General features: G+C 34.1%; 1 protein-coding gene across 2 annotated transcripts in view; it reads left to right on the top strand.

Annotated features, from left to right (window-relative positions):
* EML5 (EMAP like 5) overlaps positions 1-19,443 on the top strand; it is a gene marked incomplete at both ends in the record, with an annotated part of 106,427 nt that overhangs the window by 24,108 nt on the left and 62,876 nt on the right. For both annotated transcript variants that reach the window (XM_080617121.1, XM_080617120.1), the window contains 8 exons: positions 490-558; positions 1,948-2,133; positions 9,950-10,085; positions 13,020-13,221; positions 14,069-14,206; positions 14,944-15,200; positions 16,936-17,148; positions 19,038-19,205. In XM_080617121.1, coding sequence (XP_080473247.1) covers positions 490-558; positions 1,948-2,133; positions 9,950-10,085; positions 13,020-13,221; positions 14,069-14,206; positions 14,944-15,200; positions 16,936-17,148; positions 19,038-19,205 — 1,369 coding nt within the window. The remainder of the gene's footprint in view (positions 1-489; positions 559-1,947; positions 2,134-9,949; positions 10,086-13,019; positions 13,222-14,068; positions 14,207-14,943; positions 15,201-16,935; positions 17,149-19,037; positions 19,206-19,443) is intronic.

Genomic DNA, 19,443 nt, shown 5'->3' with positions numbered 1-19,443 from the left:
TATGTCTGAACAAAAAAACATTTCATGTTTTAGAAATTGAATTTGCATAATGCGTGAATATATATTAGGATATGTGAAGATATTTTAGATATGCACATTTATTTCTAAAATAAAATGCATAACTCACCGTTTATTTGTGTGTGGGTTGTTGAGACTGCAAGCATGTAGGGGAAGTGCAAAATTAAGGCACTTCCTAGACCCTAATCCCCACATGGGAAATCAAGATGCAAGTAATTGCTTAAATTTTTCTGGTCTGTAAATGAACCTTAATGTTGTTTTATCACGTGATTTAATTACTTTAGTGAAAAAAACCCAGAGCTAATATATGCTGCAGTTTCAGTATTGAATGAGGTGATAAAATGTCATTCCAATAGTTCCATTTAAAGGATTTCAGACTGTCTGTTAATTGCTACAAATTTTTAATGTTTTAACTGTCCCATGCTAGAAGGGTGATCTCTGCTGACATCTTTGGGGGTTTTTTTTATGCAGATATTTGATATTTCTTGGGATCTGTACCAGCCAAACAAGCTCGTCAGCTGTGGCGTGAAACATATCAAGGTAATGAAATAAATGTTAATTCATAAAATATTTAAGCTATAGTAGTTTATACCCTGTAAAATATATAAAAATAGAACCTAAAATAAATATATAGTTATCACAGAATCACAGAATATTAGGAATTGGAAGGGACCTCGAAAGATCATCTAGCTCAATCCCCCTGCCGGAGCAGGAACACCTAGATGAGGTTACAAATTATTAATTATAATATAAAAGATCTTCTGTAAGAGTAATATTACTTCTTAGGCACTGCAATCATGGGTCACACCTGACTACACTAGGCAAGATATACATACAGTAGAAAACAGACCATCTCTGCTCAACAGAGTTCATGCCCTGACAGAAGAAATGTGGAAGGAATGAAATGGTTGTCAGTAGCATTGTATGTAATGATCGTAATAGAATTTAAAATTTAGATTGTCTTAAAACATGCTGTTTGAAACCACAAGTAGCACAAGACAGGATGCACTTTTAAGGTGAGTTCAGGTACTCAGGTTTCTGATTCTTGAACAATTAATGAATTGTTACAATTCAGAGGTAGAATGAATTGAAAAAACATGTCTTACAGTGTGAGAGAGCATGGGAGTACAATGGAAAGAGAAATGGAAATGCTTGTCCTTTTTCCCTGCTGTTATTCCTACCTTTATCATTTTGAGCACTCTACCAGTTACAGGATTCATAATTCAGGCAGTTCATGTCTTTTTCAAGCAGAGTGTGCTATGAAATACTCTTCTTTGATCCATGTACCAACTGCTGTGCAGAAACAGCTCAATTCTGTCAGCAGGATTATCAGTGTTTTATTGCCATCAAATATGTTTCCTAAAGTCATTACCTTCTCCCATGCACTGTCTTCTGTGTTACCACATAACAGCAGTAGATGGCAGCTTGAAAGTTCTGTGTTGCTGTTATGTGCAGGTTCATGGAGTGGGAAAAATGTTTTGCTTTTCATAAAATGAATTTTTAGATTTATATGTATTTATGGTTTATTGAAGAAAGTGTTCCATGTGTTGGCTAGATTGCACATGCCTTTGATTTAGTGTAGCATTTAGCAGATCATTTACAGATTTCCATGGGCTTGATTAATAATGACCTTTTTTCTACTTCAAGATCTTACAGGGCCGTTATGCCAACAGTGAGCTAATATGTTGTTCCAGCAGTGATTTAATATATTTATGGTGGCTTTATGACTTAGACCATCTATTTAGATAAGCAAAAGTTTATTTGAGCAACTTTTAAGGCTCTGTGAAGACTTAATAGGAATAGCTTTTTAAAAATAATTGGTGTTTCCTTTGAGAAAGCATTAAGTGAAAACCTGAATCCAGAGATGTATAGGAGCTAAGATCAGGCAAGAGATTTTTGTTGATGTGCATTTTTCTTGAAACATTGCAGTTCTGGAGCTTGTGTGGCAATTCCTTGACACCAAAACGTGGCGTTTTTGGCAAAACTGGTGATCTCCAAACTATATTGTGCCTAGCTTGTGCAAGGGATGAAGTGACATATTCTGGTGCACTGAATGGAGATATATATGTATGGAAAGGAATCAACCTTGTAAGGACAATACAAGGAGCACATGCTGTAAGTATATCTCTTTAATATAAAATGTTAAATAGATTTCTGGAAAGCTGGAAAGGGCATTGCAAGATCACCTAGTTTGTATTTCTAAACTATTTCAATGATAGAGACTCAGTATGTCTCATCTGAATATATTTCCTTTTCTGTCCTTTCTCTCTGTTGTTCAAGATTGCTGTTGTGTTAGAAAGTGAATGCTAGATTGAGATATACATTTAGGTGTCTATTTATATAGTATCTTCCATTATCGTTGATGGGGGACTTAGTAAACAATAGAGCCTGGAATACATTTAAATTTATCCTTCAGTAGACATGTATTACTCTGTTCAATTACCCATGCATGGGTATATGTAGTGATATTTTATATCCCGTAGTTGAGTACATTGCTGCCTCCCCCAAAGAATATGGATCTACTTTCTCTGACTTTCTTTTATGAATTTCTCATTAATCCAGAAGCATCTCAGAAGGCCTGGACTGCTCTATTTAGGTAATTGGTGTTGAAACAGATTAACAGGTCCCCAGAGTGGATCTGAAGCTTCATCCACACCTCTGTCAATTTGGAGATACAACATAGCTGGACACAACTCTTGAGCAGTGCGCTGTTTTACAACTCTGCTTTGAGCACGGGTTTGAACTAGAAGCTCTCCAGAGCTTTCCCCAACATCAGCTTTTCTGTCATTCTGTGAATTGAGTCCTACTGGCTGGTTGTCTGATACCTCTCTGAAGTCTGTTGATTTTGTGAAGTGTAATGTAAGCACAAACTCCCAGCTTGTTTGTAGACACATTCATTTAGTTGTTTTAGCTGGACTCAATCACTCTTTCTTGTTCAGTGTTGCTGCCTTTTACTGTATTCATTCAGCTTTTTAGAACATTATACAGCTTTGTAAAGTGCCGGCATTAGTGAAAGTTAATTTTTTTCAAAAGGGCTTGGTGAAATTTTCTTTTAATCGAAGTGTTTAGTGTGAGAATGAAGTGATTATATTTTTAGCACGTAAGTTTATGTTTTCCATATTCTTTCAAATCATATGGTTTTGTGATTAAAGTAGGGAACAAAAAAGACTTAGTGGTTTGCAGTCTGATTTGTTTATGCCAATCTGTGAGACTCCTCATTTCGTCTCATGGTAATAATTATATACAGTAATGTAATGCAAGTTTCAACTTTTAACTTCCCCAAGTATCACTTTAAAACCAAAGCGTGTTGTTGGTTTAACCTATGAGGCATGAAGCTGCTAAAGTAGATACACGAAGCTTTATTATGTGATGGTTGAAGGTTGATGTCTTTTTTGTTTGTTTGTTTGTTTGTTTTGAAAGGCACTGTACTTTCTCGATAATATTTAAAATTCCTTATTAGCAATTTAAAATAGTGTGAAAATACAAGCACATGAGTTCCTGTATTGCAGCTTTGAAAATCTAGGTAAAAATAACAGTAAATTATTCTTTCTCATAAGAATAATTTGCATGACTGGATGTATGTATGTATGTAGCTGAAGTATTAAAATTACTCAATGATTTGATCAGGTAGAATGGAGGGGACAAATAGTGATGAATGATATATATGTGGGAGAGGTTGCAGTCAGTCAGTACTAAGGAGACTCCTGGTTTACTGATGATTTAGAAATGTACATTCAGGACAGTGGCAGCTTGTTGATTTAACTAATAATTTAAAAGCGACTGGACTGCTTATTCAGATAGCAGTATAATGACAGTGTATCTTATTAGGAACAAAAATAAAGTTATGAAGAGCAAGTGTAAGACTATTTTGCATTTCCCCCTTTTTTACATTTATGTAAGTGTATGTATATAAAAAAAAAAATATACCCACACACATGCATACCCTTGTTTATGTATCTATAGAAATATTAAATGTATTCAAGAAGGCACAAATTCTAAGCCAAGAAGTATAAAGGGATATTTTAACCTTCAAATATTCCCTGATTGTTACAGTCTACCTTCAAATCTGGTTTTAGTGTTCATACTTAGTATTCAATAATGTTCTATTCTGATCTGTATTTTCCTAAGGCGATGTGGTCATCTACTCTTTGCTGAAGATAGTTAAATGAAACTTCTAAAATGCTTATATTGCATATACAGAACTGGATTCCCAGAGCAGAGAGTGCACTTTGTCTCATATCCAAAACTGATCAGGAAAAGAGCAACACATTCTATTTGGTGTTGTAGAAGACTTCTGTCCTGTATATTCACATATCTGTACTTGGATTATTTGGAGTTGCAACAGTTTATTGCAGAAGAACGCTGTGCTTTTCAGCCTTTTCAGTGTGAAATGACCCAACTGATGAATGTGGAGAGCACTTGTTGCTCCATTACTTATGTGCTGTGTCAATTTTGTTGACCACAAGATCAAATTTGAAATGCTGTGGTCCTTATCTTCAGTAGCGTCAGTGGATGGAGCTCAGGTGACCTGGAGTATGTCTCATCTAGCCTTCTATTTTTGGCTCTGTTCTTTAGGCTCAATGGAATTGTGCTTTGCAGTACTGAAAATTAAGTAGGGGCAGTAGTTCATGGCTCTGGAATTCATTTTCATGAGAGATTAGTGTCACTGCAAATCTCACCGATTTCAGGGGGAAAAAAGACCCAATAAAATATCTTCTGGAAGCTTACTTCCCAACAAAATGAAACCTTGCTTTTCAATAAAATATTACTTTAAAAGGTAATATTGTCAGACTATTGTAAGAACAAAATATGGCAACTTGGAATAAGAATGTCTCTTCAGCCATGCTAAAATATTATTATACTTAATAGTGATTTTGCACATAATTTTATAAATCATGCCCTTGTTCATTCTTTTAAAAGAAAACACAAGGGTGAGGTGATAACTTTTTTTATGTGCATGTTGTTAAAAGCAGTGTGAACATAGTAGGGAATTGATAGAAGTTTTTGTTCAGTATGCTGGTGTTATCCCTGCTTGCCTGTTTATCATCCTGAGTCATTACTCCTCAATGGGCTTGCATTAAACTTATAATTCATTAAAGGAAAGCATGTCTATTATTTGCATAAAGTACCATGTATTCATTTCTTGCAGCATAAACAGTAGGCATCTGAGATTCAGGAAAACATTTTCAAAAGCATGTTAGTCGTGTGGGGACATAGTCCACCCAGAGGTAGCGGTCTGCATTAGTACAGAAAACAGGTTCTTTTCAAAGGTTGGCTCTCTTTGTTATAGTTAACCTTTTTGAAAAGACATTTTTTTATTTTAAGAGTAATTCAATGTGAAAAATAAACCAAGCTGTTCCAGTGTAAGCAACTGAAGAAAGGGATAGCAACTTTAACACTAGCAAGCAAAATAAGAATTCACAGCTAAGACACATTATCTGAATTACAGCAATATGAAGAACTGTAGGCAGAGGAAAGAAATGTTTCTGGCAGATTTCTATCTAAGTTTGAGTAGAAACAAAAAGTTGAAAGCAAATAGGTTGTAATAACTGGAGAATTAGTGGGAAGAGGAGTGGAGAGTTTGCTTAATGTAGAAGTAGGAATGAAAAGTGGGAAAATATGGAAATGATCAGGAGTTGAAAGAGCTAAGGCATAGAGTTCATGTGCAGGGAACACTGGATAGAAACAGGAAACTTAAATTCTAGTTTTGCTGATCTCTTCTAAATAATAATGCCAAAATGAAAGTTTTAAAAAGAAGAAAGAAAACACAAGCATGAAAACATGTCTAAGTTCACTGGCACTGGTAGTACTTCAGGAGATTAATTGTAGGCAGTGTATCTGATTCTGAAGAGTTCATATAAACCTTGACTAAATACAAAAAAATAAATCTTTTATTAGATGTCTCACTTGTGCCAGTGCAAATTGTGGAATGTAGAGTTTTCTATTTATCATCTTACATGTTCTGAATTCGAGGTAGTCTGTGACTGTTAAGATGTATGTACAAGATGTTACTCAGGTATTAAAAAATAGTGTTATGCTTATTTTAAAACACTGTACTCTTTCAAGATTCTTGTGTGCCTTTGCCTTGCATAGTGAATATACATAAGATGCCTTCTCAGCAGCTGAATAATTTATTTTGAGATAGTCTTTCAGGGGTACACATTAAAGTTGTGTGGATTGATGTCAGAAACTGAGGTTAAATAACAGGCTCGAGGTTAAATAACAGGCATTCTGTTTAAACTATTGCACGCCAATGTCACTTGGCTGAATAGTAATTAAATATAGGTGGAAACAATATAATGAACTTAAATGAATGGTTTTAAGGTAGTGTCATGTACCAATGCATTAAGTTTTGCAGTATTTTTCTCCTGCTTAGACTAATCATAGATTTGAAAGGAAACTGTCCCCTTACTTCAGCCAGTGAGAGGCATATAGGCAACTGTTTTCAATTTTTGAATAAGCTCATTTTAAATAATATGCCATTTTTTTAACTGTTTTATTGGTGATTTGTTAGACAGGAAGATTATCACAGTAGTGGCTCTCCACTGTAAGCTTACTGATGCCATCCTTAAATGTTTGCAACCCATTTCCTTGCTATGCAAATATATATTGGGAGACACGATATCTTTGAGTAAGTGCTCAACATATGTTGTTTTAGATGGTAGCATCTATGTCCTGATTGAATCTAGGAGTAAGAAGGAGGCACAGGAGTTCCAACTGAACTGGTATGTTTCCATTCTCCATACTGCTCAGTAGTAGTCAGTTGCTGCTGAAGTTTCCATATGATCTTTCAAGCTTTGTCCTAATTATAGCTAACTGCAGTCATGTGTTTTAGGAATCACAAAATCAGAGTAAGTGTGGTGGATTTTATAGAAATGACAGCATTTAGATAAATTAACACTTGATTTTTGTCCATCAAGTTTTTGAGGCAAGATAGGTCCAGCAGCAATAGAAAACCTGAGACGACTTCACTATTAGAGGCTTCTTGGCTACAAGCAGTGGCAGTACATTCATGGAGTAGAGACCATCTTTGTCACGTTGTTTTGGTACTTGTCCAGCTTTCAACTATCATTTCTGGTAGACCTTGGCATTTTTTTATTTATCTGCTCTCCTTCAGATTTTTTTTGGTTTTGTTTTGTTGTGTGGGTTTGTTTTTTTTTTTCCCAGATTTGAGGGAACACTAGTGTGATACCAGCTAGTTCTACTGGAAAATAGGAAATACTCTGCATTCTGAGAAAACTGCTCATCAATTTGAGATGTTACTTCCAGAATTTTCCTGTTCATTAGGAAATGTAATGAAAAATTTATAACAGAAGAATGCAGCTCATGTCAAACTTTGTAACTTTGAGAATTGAAGACTTTGACCTATACTTTTCATTTTGAACACATTCAATCTTTGTTGCTCATGTTACTCAATTGGATCAAAGTCAGTGTAATTGTTTGCCTCTCATTACTGCTAAGAGGCTATTGACCATCAAAAATCGAATTATCTTTATGACAGTTTCAGGCTGAAGGATTAAGAGAAGCATCAAGACTCCAAAATTGATTTGCATTAACAATTTTTGCAGTTTCCAAAAGGATACATTTATTGGAAGAATCATGGCTGGCTAAACTACGAGAGCAAAGAATCTGTCTTTTCCCCATTAAGCGTCAGCCTATCAATTAAATGAAGAGTAGCTAAACTCAGCTTCTTCCATTACGTACTTACAGTCTCCATTAATAAGGGACCTTTTTTCTAGTTTTCATCTAATTCTCTATTCCAGTGGCACATAGTCTGAGATGAGAATGTCCTGTTGCATTTCAAGAGATTGAGCAAGCACAACATCTGCCAAATCTCCTTGACAACCAGCATGTCCTTTTCAAGATAAGGATATTCTGTGAAATAGAAAACAGATTAGTCCTGGATCCACTTGATCTTATCTTCAGAACATTCAGCCAGCTTCCCACATTGCCAAATGTCTGATTCTTTTTTTAATACTGACTAATTAAATCATGGATTTTGGAAGGAGTTAATTAGAGGAAAGAGAATAATTCTGTTATCAAGGTTGCATTCCAAAAAGAGCTGTAGAAGATTTATATATGCCAGAACTTGGGCAGAATTCAGTATATGGTACAAAATGAGCCAAAATTCCTCTAGACTTTTATTTGCTCAGTGGCACTAAAAGGTTAGTGCATTAAAAGACAAGCACACACACAAACACAGAAACAAATACAGTTTAGGCTGTATTTTCAAAAGATCTCCAGGCTCTTGAAGAAACAGAAAGAAGATTTTCAGGATGTTGGAGATAATGGAAATTAGCCTTCTAATCTGCTCATGACTTAAAAATTCCACTACATTTCTGTTTAGGCACATGCTACTCCTCAAAATATGGCTTGCCTTAAAAGTCCGTATCCTGAGGATGGACATGACACATCAAAAAATCTGAGTTGTCACACTAGTCTTTCAGTTTTGGTTGTCATTTGACATTATAGTAATAATATGGTGTGTGTTGTTGTGTTTTTTTGGTTGTTTTTTTTTTTTTTTTTTTTTTTTTTTTTTTTTTTGTGAAAAGTCAGGGTTTTTTTTATTTTTTTTTCCTCAACTTGAAAAATGATGTATTTGTTACCGGGTGCTAGAGAAGCAATCACAGTCCATACTTCATTGTGATCAGTCCATGATGATATTTTCCTGAGTTATAATTCCAGTAGAAAAAAACAGGTTGGTAGGAGAGAAGAGTCATGACTTCTGGGAATTCTGACAACCCACAGCACTGGGTGCTAGTTTGTTCTGTGAGCTTACAGCTTTATTTGCCCCCAAAAATCTAATCTCTCATTTGCGAATTGCATTCATTTTGGGGGCTAATGTACTTCATTACCCCAGCCAGACTATTGGAACTTTACAATTATTTCTTTGCAAAACAGAAATTTCAGAACAATATTACAGAAGATATATGCATGTAATTGGCTGTTCTACCTTCTTTTAGACAGGAGCACGGAGACAAGCTTTTCCTTCCATGGTTTTTAATGCTCTCCTGTTTCATTTTGTTGTAGCTGAATATTAAATATTTTCAACAAATACAGAACTTTTTTTTTTTTTCTTTTTTACCTCTAATAGGCTTATCACCCAAAGTTGCCTTTCCAGCATCTTTGCTTACTGAAATGTGTGAGCTACTTCTGGAAATAAGACTAGTGAGTCCAAACAAAGGGTGTGTGCTCTTTAGATGGAGTATCATGTATACATCAAATCTAGTGGTTAGATATGGTATCTTTGTTTTAATAATAGATATATCATCCTTGCCTTGTCTTTATCCTGAAAAAGCATATATCAAGTGAGTTAAAGAAAATGTGTTAGGTTTGGTTTCCTGATGTCTACCTTTAAAATAAGAGCTTTATATTATGTAGTTTTAAATGGCATAAAGTGATCACTGTGTTCCTCTGTATTTTGCTTCTAAACTTAAATGTTAAATCCATCTTCCTTAGCTTAAAATATAAAATATGCCTAATATTTTCTGCCTGGTTGCATAGAGGCTGAGTAATAGCAACAAAGGCCTGGAAACAAGCCTAACGGAGATCAGTGGAGATCATTCTTCTGACATTTGTGAGAGGTGGACCAGGCCCTAAGGGAAGAGGATATGAAAGTGAACTCTAGGGATAAGAAGCAGCATCACTACAATCAACCTCATGATACATGATAAAAGCAGTATTGCAAAAATTATCATATCTTACTGTTTATCATTGAGTGTGAATTCCGCTCATACTTGAGTTTGTTTCTATACTTATTTGCCTCATATTTAAAGCTTGCATTAGTTGCATATGTTTATGCTATTGTCAGCAGCATAACAGGTAGGAAGATGGGAAAACAATCAATACCAGCATGAACAAGAATTCCATTTTCTGTATTGATATATCTAATCTGTGTATGCTGTTAAAAATCACTTTCTTCTCTCTTTAGGCAGGAATCTTCAGCATGAATGCATGTGAAGAGGGGTTTGCCACTGGTGGCAGGGATGGCTGTGTTCGCTTGTGGGACTTAAATTTTAAACCAATTACTGTGATTGATCTCAGGGAAACAGACCAAGGATATAAAGGTAAAAAGAAGTTTGTAATTTTTGGTATACCAATAAGGTAGGAAATTTGCCAGTGTTTTGAATAAAAAAAGACTTTAAAAAAAAACCAAAACAAAAAGGTTGCTTCATGTATGTTACTGTGAACTATTTCCCGGAAAAGCAATTTGATCATGCCACTAGTGTGAAAGTCACGTAGTCCTTCAGTTACCACAAAACGTACTGTGAAGTTGTAGGCACAGATTTTTTTTTCTTTAAATCAATAAAATGCACATCTTTTCTGTAGTACAGCAGTTTTTAACAGGGAACAGTAAAACGTTAAGAGAACTTACAAGACGGTGAGATCTACAGTGTAAAACAGTGGAGTACAAAAATTGCACTTGTTAGTTATCTAAATTTTCGCTAAAACTATTCAGAAGTTATCTAGAGTTTCATAAAGCTTAGAATGCTGCTTGCATATACCTGTATCTTCAATTACTGTTTGTCATGCTAAAATTTTAAATTCGGCAGTCTATAGCATGTTTTGTTAGTGTTCTAGATATTATTGGTGTACTGGTTCAGGAGCAGAACACGAAAGTATACTAAAGCACTAATGTCACTTACAGCATTGCTTTTGTTGGCATTTGGTTTTCTTTGCACGAAGTCACTTCATTATTTTCTAATATCTTGCGAAGAATTTGACAGTGTGGTCCAGTGTCTGATGGCAATCAGATATTCAGGGTCAATAAATAATTTACTGCAAGTTGAATCTTAGTATTCTGTAACTGACTTGGCATTCCAACCAAGATAGTAAAGTATTGCAACAAGATGGAATACGTTTCATTTAAATGCCCTTTGGTACAGTGGCTTTGTTTTGATTTTAAATTTACTCAGCTGCTCTTTTTGAGCTCTGTTGAAAGGTGTGTTTTATTCCCCATTTTATTCTTTCAATCTTGTTCTCCACTCCTGATTGTCTCCTTTACTTTACTTTTGGTGGAAGAGACTCTTGCCATGAACTCTTGGTTCTTGATCACTTATGTGAACTCTGTCCTCATCTTTTAACTTCTCAAATGGCTTTGGCAGAGCTAATAGCTTTTAAAAACTGCTATCTTTAATAAATTCAGTTTCCTGAATCTTTTCACTTCAGTCTTCTTTTCTTACTGTATTCTTTTGGGGATTGCCTTTATGACCTGTCCTTCTACTTTTTTTCTTAATAGCATTTCCTGCTGCTGCTATACCTCACCTCTTGGTACTTTTATCTGTGAACATAAACTCAAGTTCTGTATCCCTGTGAATGTCTTGCAGAGCAACTAGTTGACTCTTGATATATCTCCAAGTAGTCAAATTGTTTCTCAAAATATCTCTCTCCACAATAAGAAGTTCCAAATTACTAAGACAGATGTTTTAATCATCCTTCATCGAAGATTCTGGTTGTTTCTTCCTTTTTTTTTTTTTTTTTTTTTTTTAAATCACTGTAGACAATATAGCCATATAATGTCTAGATCATAGGGCTGAATGGTGAGGTAGTTATATTCACCAGTGCAGCACAATAGGAACAAATCTGTAAGACAGAACAATTGGTGTGGAGGATTAAAGTAGCACAATATATATGCATTTTGAGGAGTGTTTGAGGGATGTTAGCTCTAGTTGGATTCAGTGGTCTGAACACTTTTTTGTAGTTGGAGTATACTGAGTGTATTCTTGGAGCACATCTTTCAGTTCTGTTTTGTATGGAGGGAGTCTTATTTGTGCATTTGAAGGCTACCTTGTAATATAAAGCATGCTAAGTAGGCACGATCAGGAGCTTTGCTTTGAAAGCAAAGCTTTGTCAGAATTAAAACATCTGTGCAGATCCACCAGACTGGCCTGCTAACCCACCCATTCACTGTTTCTGAACTTCAAGTTTTCCTTCAATGTAAATTTAATAATATAAGGCGGCTCTTTACGTAGTTAAAAGTATTTTTCAGAAGCACGTCAACTCATATCACTACAATATTCTTTTCAACTGATAGATAAAACTGTGTCTCGTATTAATGCAGAGTAGTTTTTCAAATATCATTCTTGAGCTATTCTCCACATAAATTAAGGCGAAGTGAATCAAGTTAAGCATTGCTACCATCTGGTTATCTGCACCTGCAACTGGCAAAATTAAGTTGCACTATCAAAGTGTAACAAACACAGCCTGTTTTAAAAGGTAGATAGTCCTAAAATTGGGCACCCAAGTCTGGATTCCCAGTTACAGCAGTTGTAACTTCCATTTTGTTGTTCTCAACCTTAGCTATAAACAAGTACATCCTCTGAGTGCTCACTTTCACTGTAAACCTGTAAACTGAATTAGTTACTAGAAATGCACATTGGAATTCCATCATAAACCCTTTTCTTCTCTTTATATGTTGTTTTGATTTAGTTTTATTTTCTATTTAGTGAGAAAAATAATTCTGGATAGTATTAAGATGTTACAAAGATTTTCTTTAGGGGGAGCATCTCAGGCACAGCCTGGGGAGAACTGGGCTCTTTGATTGTCTTACATGCAACGCATGTTCCACTGATGCTTTGGTCACTTATATAACATAGGTTCATTTAGCTAGTAGTAAGGTCCATGGTTTGATCAGAAGTTGTAATTTATATTCTCTGCTACCTTTGTTGAAATTTAGACATGAAATGCGTAATTCCAGATACAAATGTCAGTATTACCTTTCTCTGTCAGAGATCTTGTCATACATGAATTGGCTACATGTCCTTTATTAAAATAAGGGTCACATTTTATTTTAGATTTTTTTGTAATACTAAGCTTGAAAAGTTAATGTTACAAGGACAGTAAGTGTTATGTGGAATTCATAAAAGAAGTAAATGGAGGAATAAGAGAAGGCATATGGATACTTCATGACATGTACTTGCTTTTATGCTTTGTCATGTGCTACGTTACCTTTGTTTCACAAATTCTCAGGATGTATCTTTTAGTAACAATCTCTTCTACAGGTCTGTCTGTAAGAAGTGTTTGCTGGAGAGGAGACCATATACTTGTTGGGACACAAGACAGTGAAATTTTTGAAATTGTGGTGCATGAGCGTAATAAGCCTTTCCTGATAATGCAGGGGCACTGTGAAGGAGAGCTCTGGGCTTTGGCTGTCCATCCTACAAAACCTCTAGCAATGACTGGAAGTGACGATCGATCAGTCAGGTTAAATATTGTTTGTTTGTTTAACTGTGTAGAGTTTTATACAAACAGCTCATTTTGTAGATAACCTGATAAAAATGTAGATATTTGAAAATGTGGCATTGTTCCAGTTAAGTTACACATGAAATTAGTGTAACTTAATCTCCAGTAATAAAATATAGTTGAAATGTATATTTCACAAAAAATGAAGTGTACAGAACCTGAACAAATTTAATTTAGGCTAACATTAAGCTCTCATATGCAAGTATTCTATTTTTCCTTTTAAGGAGTTACAGGTTACAATGAAAAATTGTCATTTTTGTTAAGTATCTTTAGTATAACGTGATTAAGCAAAAAAGCAGTTACATTACGAATATTGAAATAATGCTCTAGAATTCTAGATATATCTTGTGATAGCATTTCTAATGTATCTTGTAGTAAAAACTTACATGTTATAATATCATCTAGTTTATTGATAATGTCTTGTTAATAGGAAAGAATGTGTTTACTGACCAAAGTCTTTAATTTTTCTTGGCTAAAATGATTAGCAAAATAGTGGAATTTTCAAATTGGCTGTTCCCGGTGTATATTATCAGATGTTGTTGTTTTTTTTGTATTCAGAAAGCTAAACAAAATTAATCTGCATCTGCATTTTCTTATTAGATATTTCTCTATATTTTAAATAAAGAAAGATCTTTGCTGTATGCAAAATTCATGCTTTTGTCTAAGATTTTCCTTATAGAAAATACTAAAAATGCTTTTAAAATAGGACACTATCATGTTCAGTGTTCTGCAGAAATTGCAGGCTTTATGCTATCTGTAGCAAAGCTACAAACCACTCATTACATTTGTACTTACTGCTTTATTTTAGAATTTGGAGTTTAATAGACCATGCTCTGATTGCCCGGTGCAATATGGAGGAGCCCATTCGTTGTGCTGCGGTTAGCACTGATGGAATCCATCTGGCGCTTGGAATGAAGGATGGCTCTTTCACTGTGCTTCGAGTCAGGTATGTTACAAAAATTAGATACACTATTAACTGTTTCAAGCATAGTGTCTAATTGCTTTTATAAACTGTTTGTACATTGACACTGTAGTTACCATACATGAGATGACTTACATTGCTGCTTTAAATTGCTGATATTGGAGGTGCTCAGATTTTTTAAACATGTGTGCTACATGTATTCATGTTGTCTATAACACATTTGAAAAAGTATACAGGTATATTTGCAAAGAATGGCAGTGTTCTAGGAAGTGCTTTATTTTAGGTTTTAGTTTTATTAATTATTCTTGAATTACTAAAACATAAATTTTCATTAATCCCTAAATTGTTTCCATGTGTTGGGATGCTGCTGTCAGCACATCGTGCATGCAAACTCATTGCTGCCTTGTTCCTACAATCCCAGAGTTTTAAAGGGAAAATGAGATTTGTGTCTCATGTCAGTGAAGTTTTCTTCCCTGAATGAATAAAGATCTGGTAATCTACTTGATTATTTTTTTTATGGACCCAATTTGTAGAGTTCCTTTTGTTCACTCTCCCTCAGCCCAGTGCAGCACCTTTTTGTGTCACTGTTCCCTTCTCTTTTTTGGCCAAGAAGCCCTACTGAACTCTAAAAATAGCAGTTTTGTGTTTGCATATATGATAGTAAAGTTCACTTCACGATTTTATCTGTTTTTTAAAACTGGGAACATGACAGTTTGATAAGGCTCCTCTATTCTTATGGCATGCTTTCTTTCATACTACAGAGATATGACTGAGGTTGTTCATATCAAAGACAGGAAAGAAGCTATTCATGAACTGAAATACTCACCAGATGGGAATTTTCTAGCTGTTGGTTCCAATGACAGCTCTGTGGATATATATGGTGTTGTTCAGCGATACAAGAAAGTTGGGGAATGTATTGGATCTTTAAGTTTCATCACCCATATGGATTGGTCTTCAGACAGTAAATACTTACAGACTAATGATGGCAATGGAAAGAGACTTTTTTACAGAATGCCAAGTAAGATTCTGAGTTGCCTTTATGATATCTGTTACTTGTTACAGAAAGAACATATAGTAGTTTGGTAAGAACAGACACATATACATTCTGGTTCAAAGCGTTGGGTTACAGTATTATTTTTTTTCCTAAGTTCTTATAAATATCTGCTATATTTGAATAAGTACAGTATTTTCTGACAAAGCTACTTAAATATTTTTATCTTATGTGCTTACTCTTTATAATGTATGTTTTCATGGTACAGATGCTGGCTTATAATTTATTTCTGAAAACTAGATCTTTTTTCCCCACTTTTTTAGAAAAACAAACAATAACAACAAAAAAAGAAAACAGAAAAACACAAACAAAACCCCCATAAACAACCCCCCCAAACCAGCAAAAAAATCCCCCCCCAAAACCAAACAACCCACTGCATTCAAATTAAGTTTTGCATTAGCTTAATAGCTTTGTACTTACTGAGCTTGCATATTAAATGGATTTCAATCTGTACTGTATGTTTTTAAAATGTTTGGAAAAGTCAGTATGTTGTGTCTTGGAAGAGTCATCTGGTTTTCTAGAACTCTTCTTGCAGTAGAACCGAGGAATTTAACATTAAAAGAGCTTTTACGGTGAGAAAGTTGTAACAGAATCAGAACGCATATTAATTTGGAAGTATAATGGGTTAAGGTAACTAGAGAAAATAAGAGTACCTGATGTAAGGATGCCAGAATGCAAGAATTACTCACTGGAAACAAAAGAAATATTGAAGTGGAAGACATATATGATTCAATCATGCAACTTTCAAAATGAATAAAAATATCAAAATTAATTTTACTGATAATGCAAGTTCAAATGTGTCTTTTTTATGGCAGGTCACTATTAGAGAAAATTAGTATATTACATAATACTGAAATATAATTTTCAGCCTCTGTTTGTGACAACCCCATTATTGTAAGTATTTTCTAGAGAACACTGTCTTAAAAACTTGACTGAACTGTCCCATACTCTTGAAACAGTTTTCATCAAAACAAGTTCCCTCCGAAGTCCTGATTACAGTGTCAAGGGCAGTGTTTGTCACAAGTTTTGACTTGTTTTTTCTGTGTATACACTTTCACGTAATATCATTCTGTATTTTTCCTACTCATTGTGTTTGTAGTATTTATCTATTATCATCATCAGTTACTATAGAGTCCCTTCATTTGTTATACAATATTTATGGTTTACACTGTGTATTATTTATAGTTCTATGGACACAGTACTTACTTATCCTAAATGAGCTTTTATTCTGACGCAGTACTTAAAGTCTTACATGAAACTTTGTGGGACTGGAACAATCTTGTTACAGGTAGATCTGATGTTAAAGAATGTATAAAAGTATAAAGTTGGTGTTTTCAGTAATTCACAGTGGCCAGAGGAGTTCTTTTTGCTCTAAGTAATCCAGGTTTCTAAAACAGTTCAGCAACAGAATTTTTCCAAGCTTTCTTAGAATGGCTACGTTCATTTTTTTATAAACATTTAAAAATAACACAGCCTCAAGCAGATTACCAAGAAAAAATAAAACCCGTAAATTACCAAACTCATGATCTTCTGTTGTCTTGAGAAGCCTTACTACTGATGCTGTACTAGGGAATATCAGGACAGTTTTAGAAGTCAGTTTTTAATTCGGTCTCACTTGGATTTGTTTTCTGAAGAATGATAAATTTTACACTCTTTAAAATTACATAAGTGGATATTAAAAAATTGCTCTTTTTGTTCTTAGGTGGAAAAGAAGTAACAAACAAGGAGGAATTAAAAGGTGTTCAGTGGGCATCATGGACCTGTGTTTCTGGCCTTGAAGTTAATGGAATCTGGCCCAAATATTCAGATATAAATGATATTAATTCTGTGGATGCAAATTTTATTGGGCAAGTTATGGTCACAGCTGATGATTACGGAATAGTAAAGCTCTTTCGATACCCATGTCTAAGAAAAGGTAGCACCTTGAAGTTCAATTACAAACATATATTTTAGAATTTTGGTTATTTAAGAAAAAAGGTTTTAGAAAACTGTTTTTAAAAAAATATATTAATGACCAATATTTATTCTTAGAGGTTTAGTTTGAGTTCAGAGGTGGAAAAAAATAATAGGCTTGTGTATTGACAACTGTAATACTAGCACTACTTGTGTTTTGAACCAAATACCCAAAAATTTGCTGAAAAAATAGCTTCTTTTCTTTTCTTTTCTTTTTTTTTTTTTATAACAGAATTTCATGAGGTGATGCAGTACATACCCTTCTATGATATACATACCTAAGTATTTCACCTTGGTCTTCAAGTATTTTTCTTCCTTCCTCTGGATTAGTGATGGAGATTTAGGCTAGGAACTAGAAAAAAATAATTTTACTAAATGATTAGAGGCAATAATATGTGAACAGCAAATTGGTCCTGTAATCAAAATATGCCACTGAATATCATTTGAAGTTTAAGAACTTTTCTGAGATGTTTTCCTCAAATTTTTGCTAGTAATAAGGACAAGTCACATGTGAAATTTTTAAAACTGAAGCCTAAATCAAGGAATATAATTTTCAAGTTTAGTGTTGAGGACTGAGAGAACAGAGGAGGAATGTATGTAGTTTTAGACTAGAAAGGCTAAAGACACTGTTCAAGTTGAACTGTAATGAATTATCAGTAGCAGAGATCTCTAAGTCTTAAGCTGGTAATGTGATGGTGATCAGAGAAAGCCTATGGAATGTTTTCTAGATTGTAAGAAGAGTCCTCTTAACCTAAAAATTTTGCCTGAGGACTAGATCTAATGTGTAAGTTCTGAAAGGGGAAGTAAAATTCTCCCCGCTGCATCACTGCAGTTTGCAGTATTGCATGTTTAATGCTGGCTACAACTGCATGACCTTTGTGATGGGTCTTACGATGTGTCTTCAAGCAGTGTGTGCTTGAAGAAATTACTTTTACTTTTTTTTTTTTTTTTTTAATGAACGGCATGAAAAGTTTTTTCAACTCTTTTTGTGAAAGTTGATATTAAAAACCATTTCATTTTAATCTTTCCAGTTTTACTTTTAAAGTGATAGAACTTTTACTTATACCTGAGATAACTGAAAAATACATTTTTGCAAACAGTGTTCTGTCATTTTGAAGGAGTTGGAATTTGTTCCCTTTTTATCCTCGATTTTTTCACCAGAAATATAAAAACAAAGAAAAAGCACAAGGATCTGAATAATGGAGTACTGTTAGGAACTTCTTTTTAGTAACTGATCCAGTGATTGTATTGTAATTATGTAGTAGTCAGTGAAAACATTAACTTGATATAGTTCTATTACTACTACTGTTATTAAAGGTGTGAGGATATGAATTGCTAGAAGTGCATAGTGATCAAATTGTACAAAAAGTGGTAACCAGTGCCACAAGCACACATATGGGTATGCTTTCACAGAGCCAATTTAATATTAAAATATTAAATATTTTTATTAAAAATAATTTAATAAATTAAAATATAGAATTAAAAATTCTATTAAAATAGAATGTTTTCACTATAGGAACAGTAATTGGCAAAATCCTGGTTTGTAAAAAATATAAGATTAATATAAAAAAGTTTTAAGAAAATCTTCCTTTAGTACACCTCATACAGCACTATCATATGATTTCTGTCTTTGTGTTTGACTTGTTAAAGATATTATATCCTGGGATTCAAATTTAAAAATTTATCTTAAAAACATTAAATTTGGAAATATTGCAAAAAATTGCTGCTATTTTAATTAAAACATCACTCAGAATATTTTAATTAAACTATTACTTTTTATAAGGGTTTCTTAATGTGTTTTCTTAAGGCGCTTCTGAAATACATTGACAGATATTTTCATTCTTGTTCTAGGAGCAAAGTTTAAAAAATATCTTGGTCATTCTGCTCATGTGACAAATGTCAGATGGTCACACGATCACCAGTGGGTTGTTTCCATTGGGGGGGCTGATCATTCTGTCTTTCAGTGGAAGTTTGTCCCTGACCGGAAGTTGAAGGATTCTCTTCATATAGCTCCCCAGGGTAAGTCATCTATTTAAAAAAAAAAAAAAAAAAAAAAACCCACCAAAAAAAAACAAAACAAAAAAACAAAAAAAAAAAAAAAACAACAAAAAAACCCACACCAAAAACGGGTAGGAGGAGGGGAGACTAAAATGAGAGTAAAATTCTTTGGTGGAAGTATAGAAATAGATATTCAGAATTGCCACTTGAGAACATTGACTAATGCTTGCCTGTACCCTGTATGTGCAGTCTATCAAGA

Source organism: Psittacula echo (assembly GCF_963264785.1).
Source record: "Psittacula echo genome assembly, chromosome: 5".
NCBI classification, from domain to species: domain Eukaryota; kingdom Metazoa; phylum Chordata; class Aves; order Psittaciformes; family Psittacidae; genus Psittacula; species Psittacula echo.
Note: the sequence above shows the minus strand (reverse complement) of the source record. Positions and strands in the feature narration are given on the sequence as shown.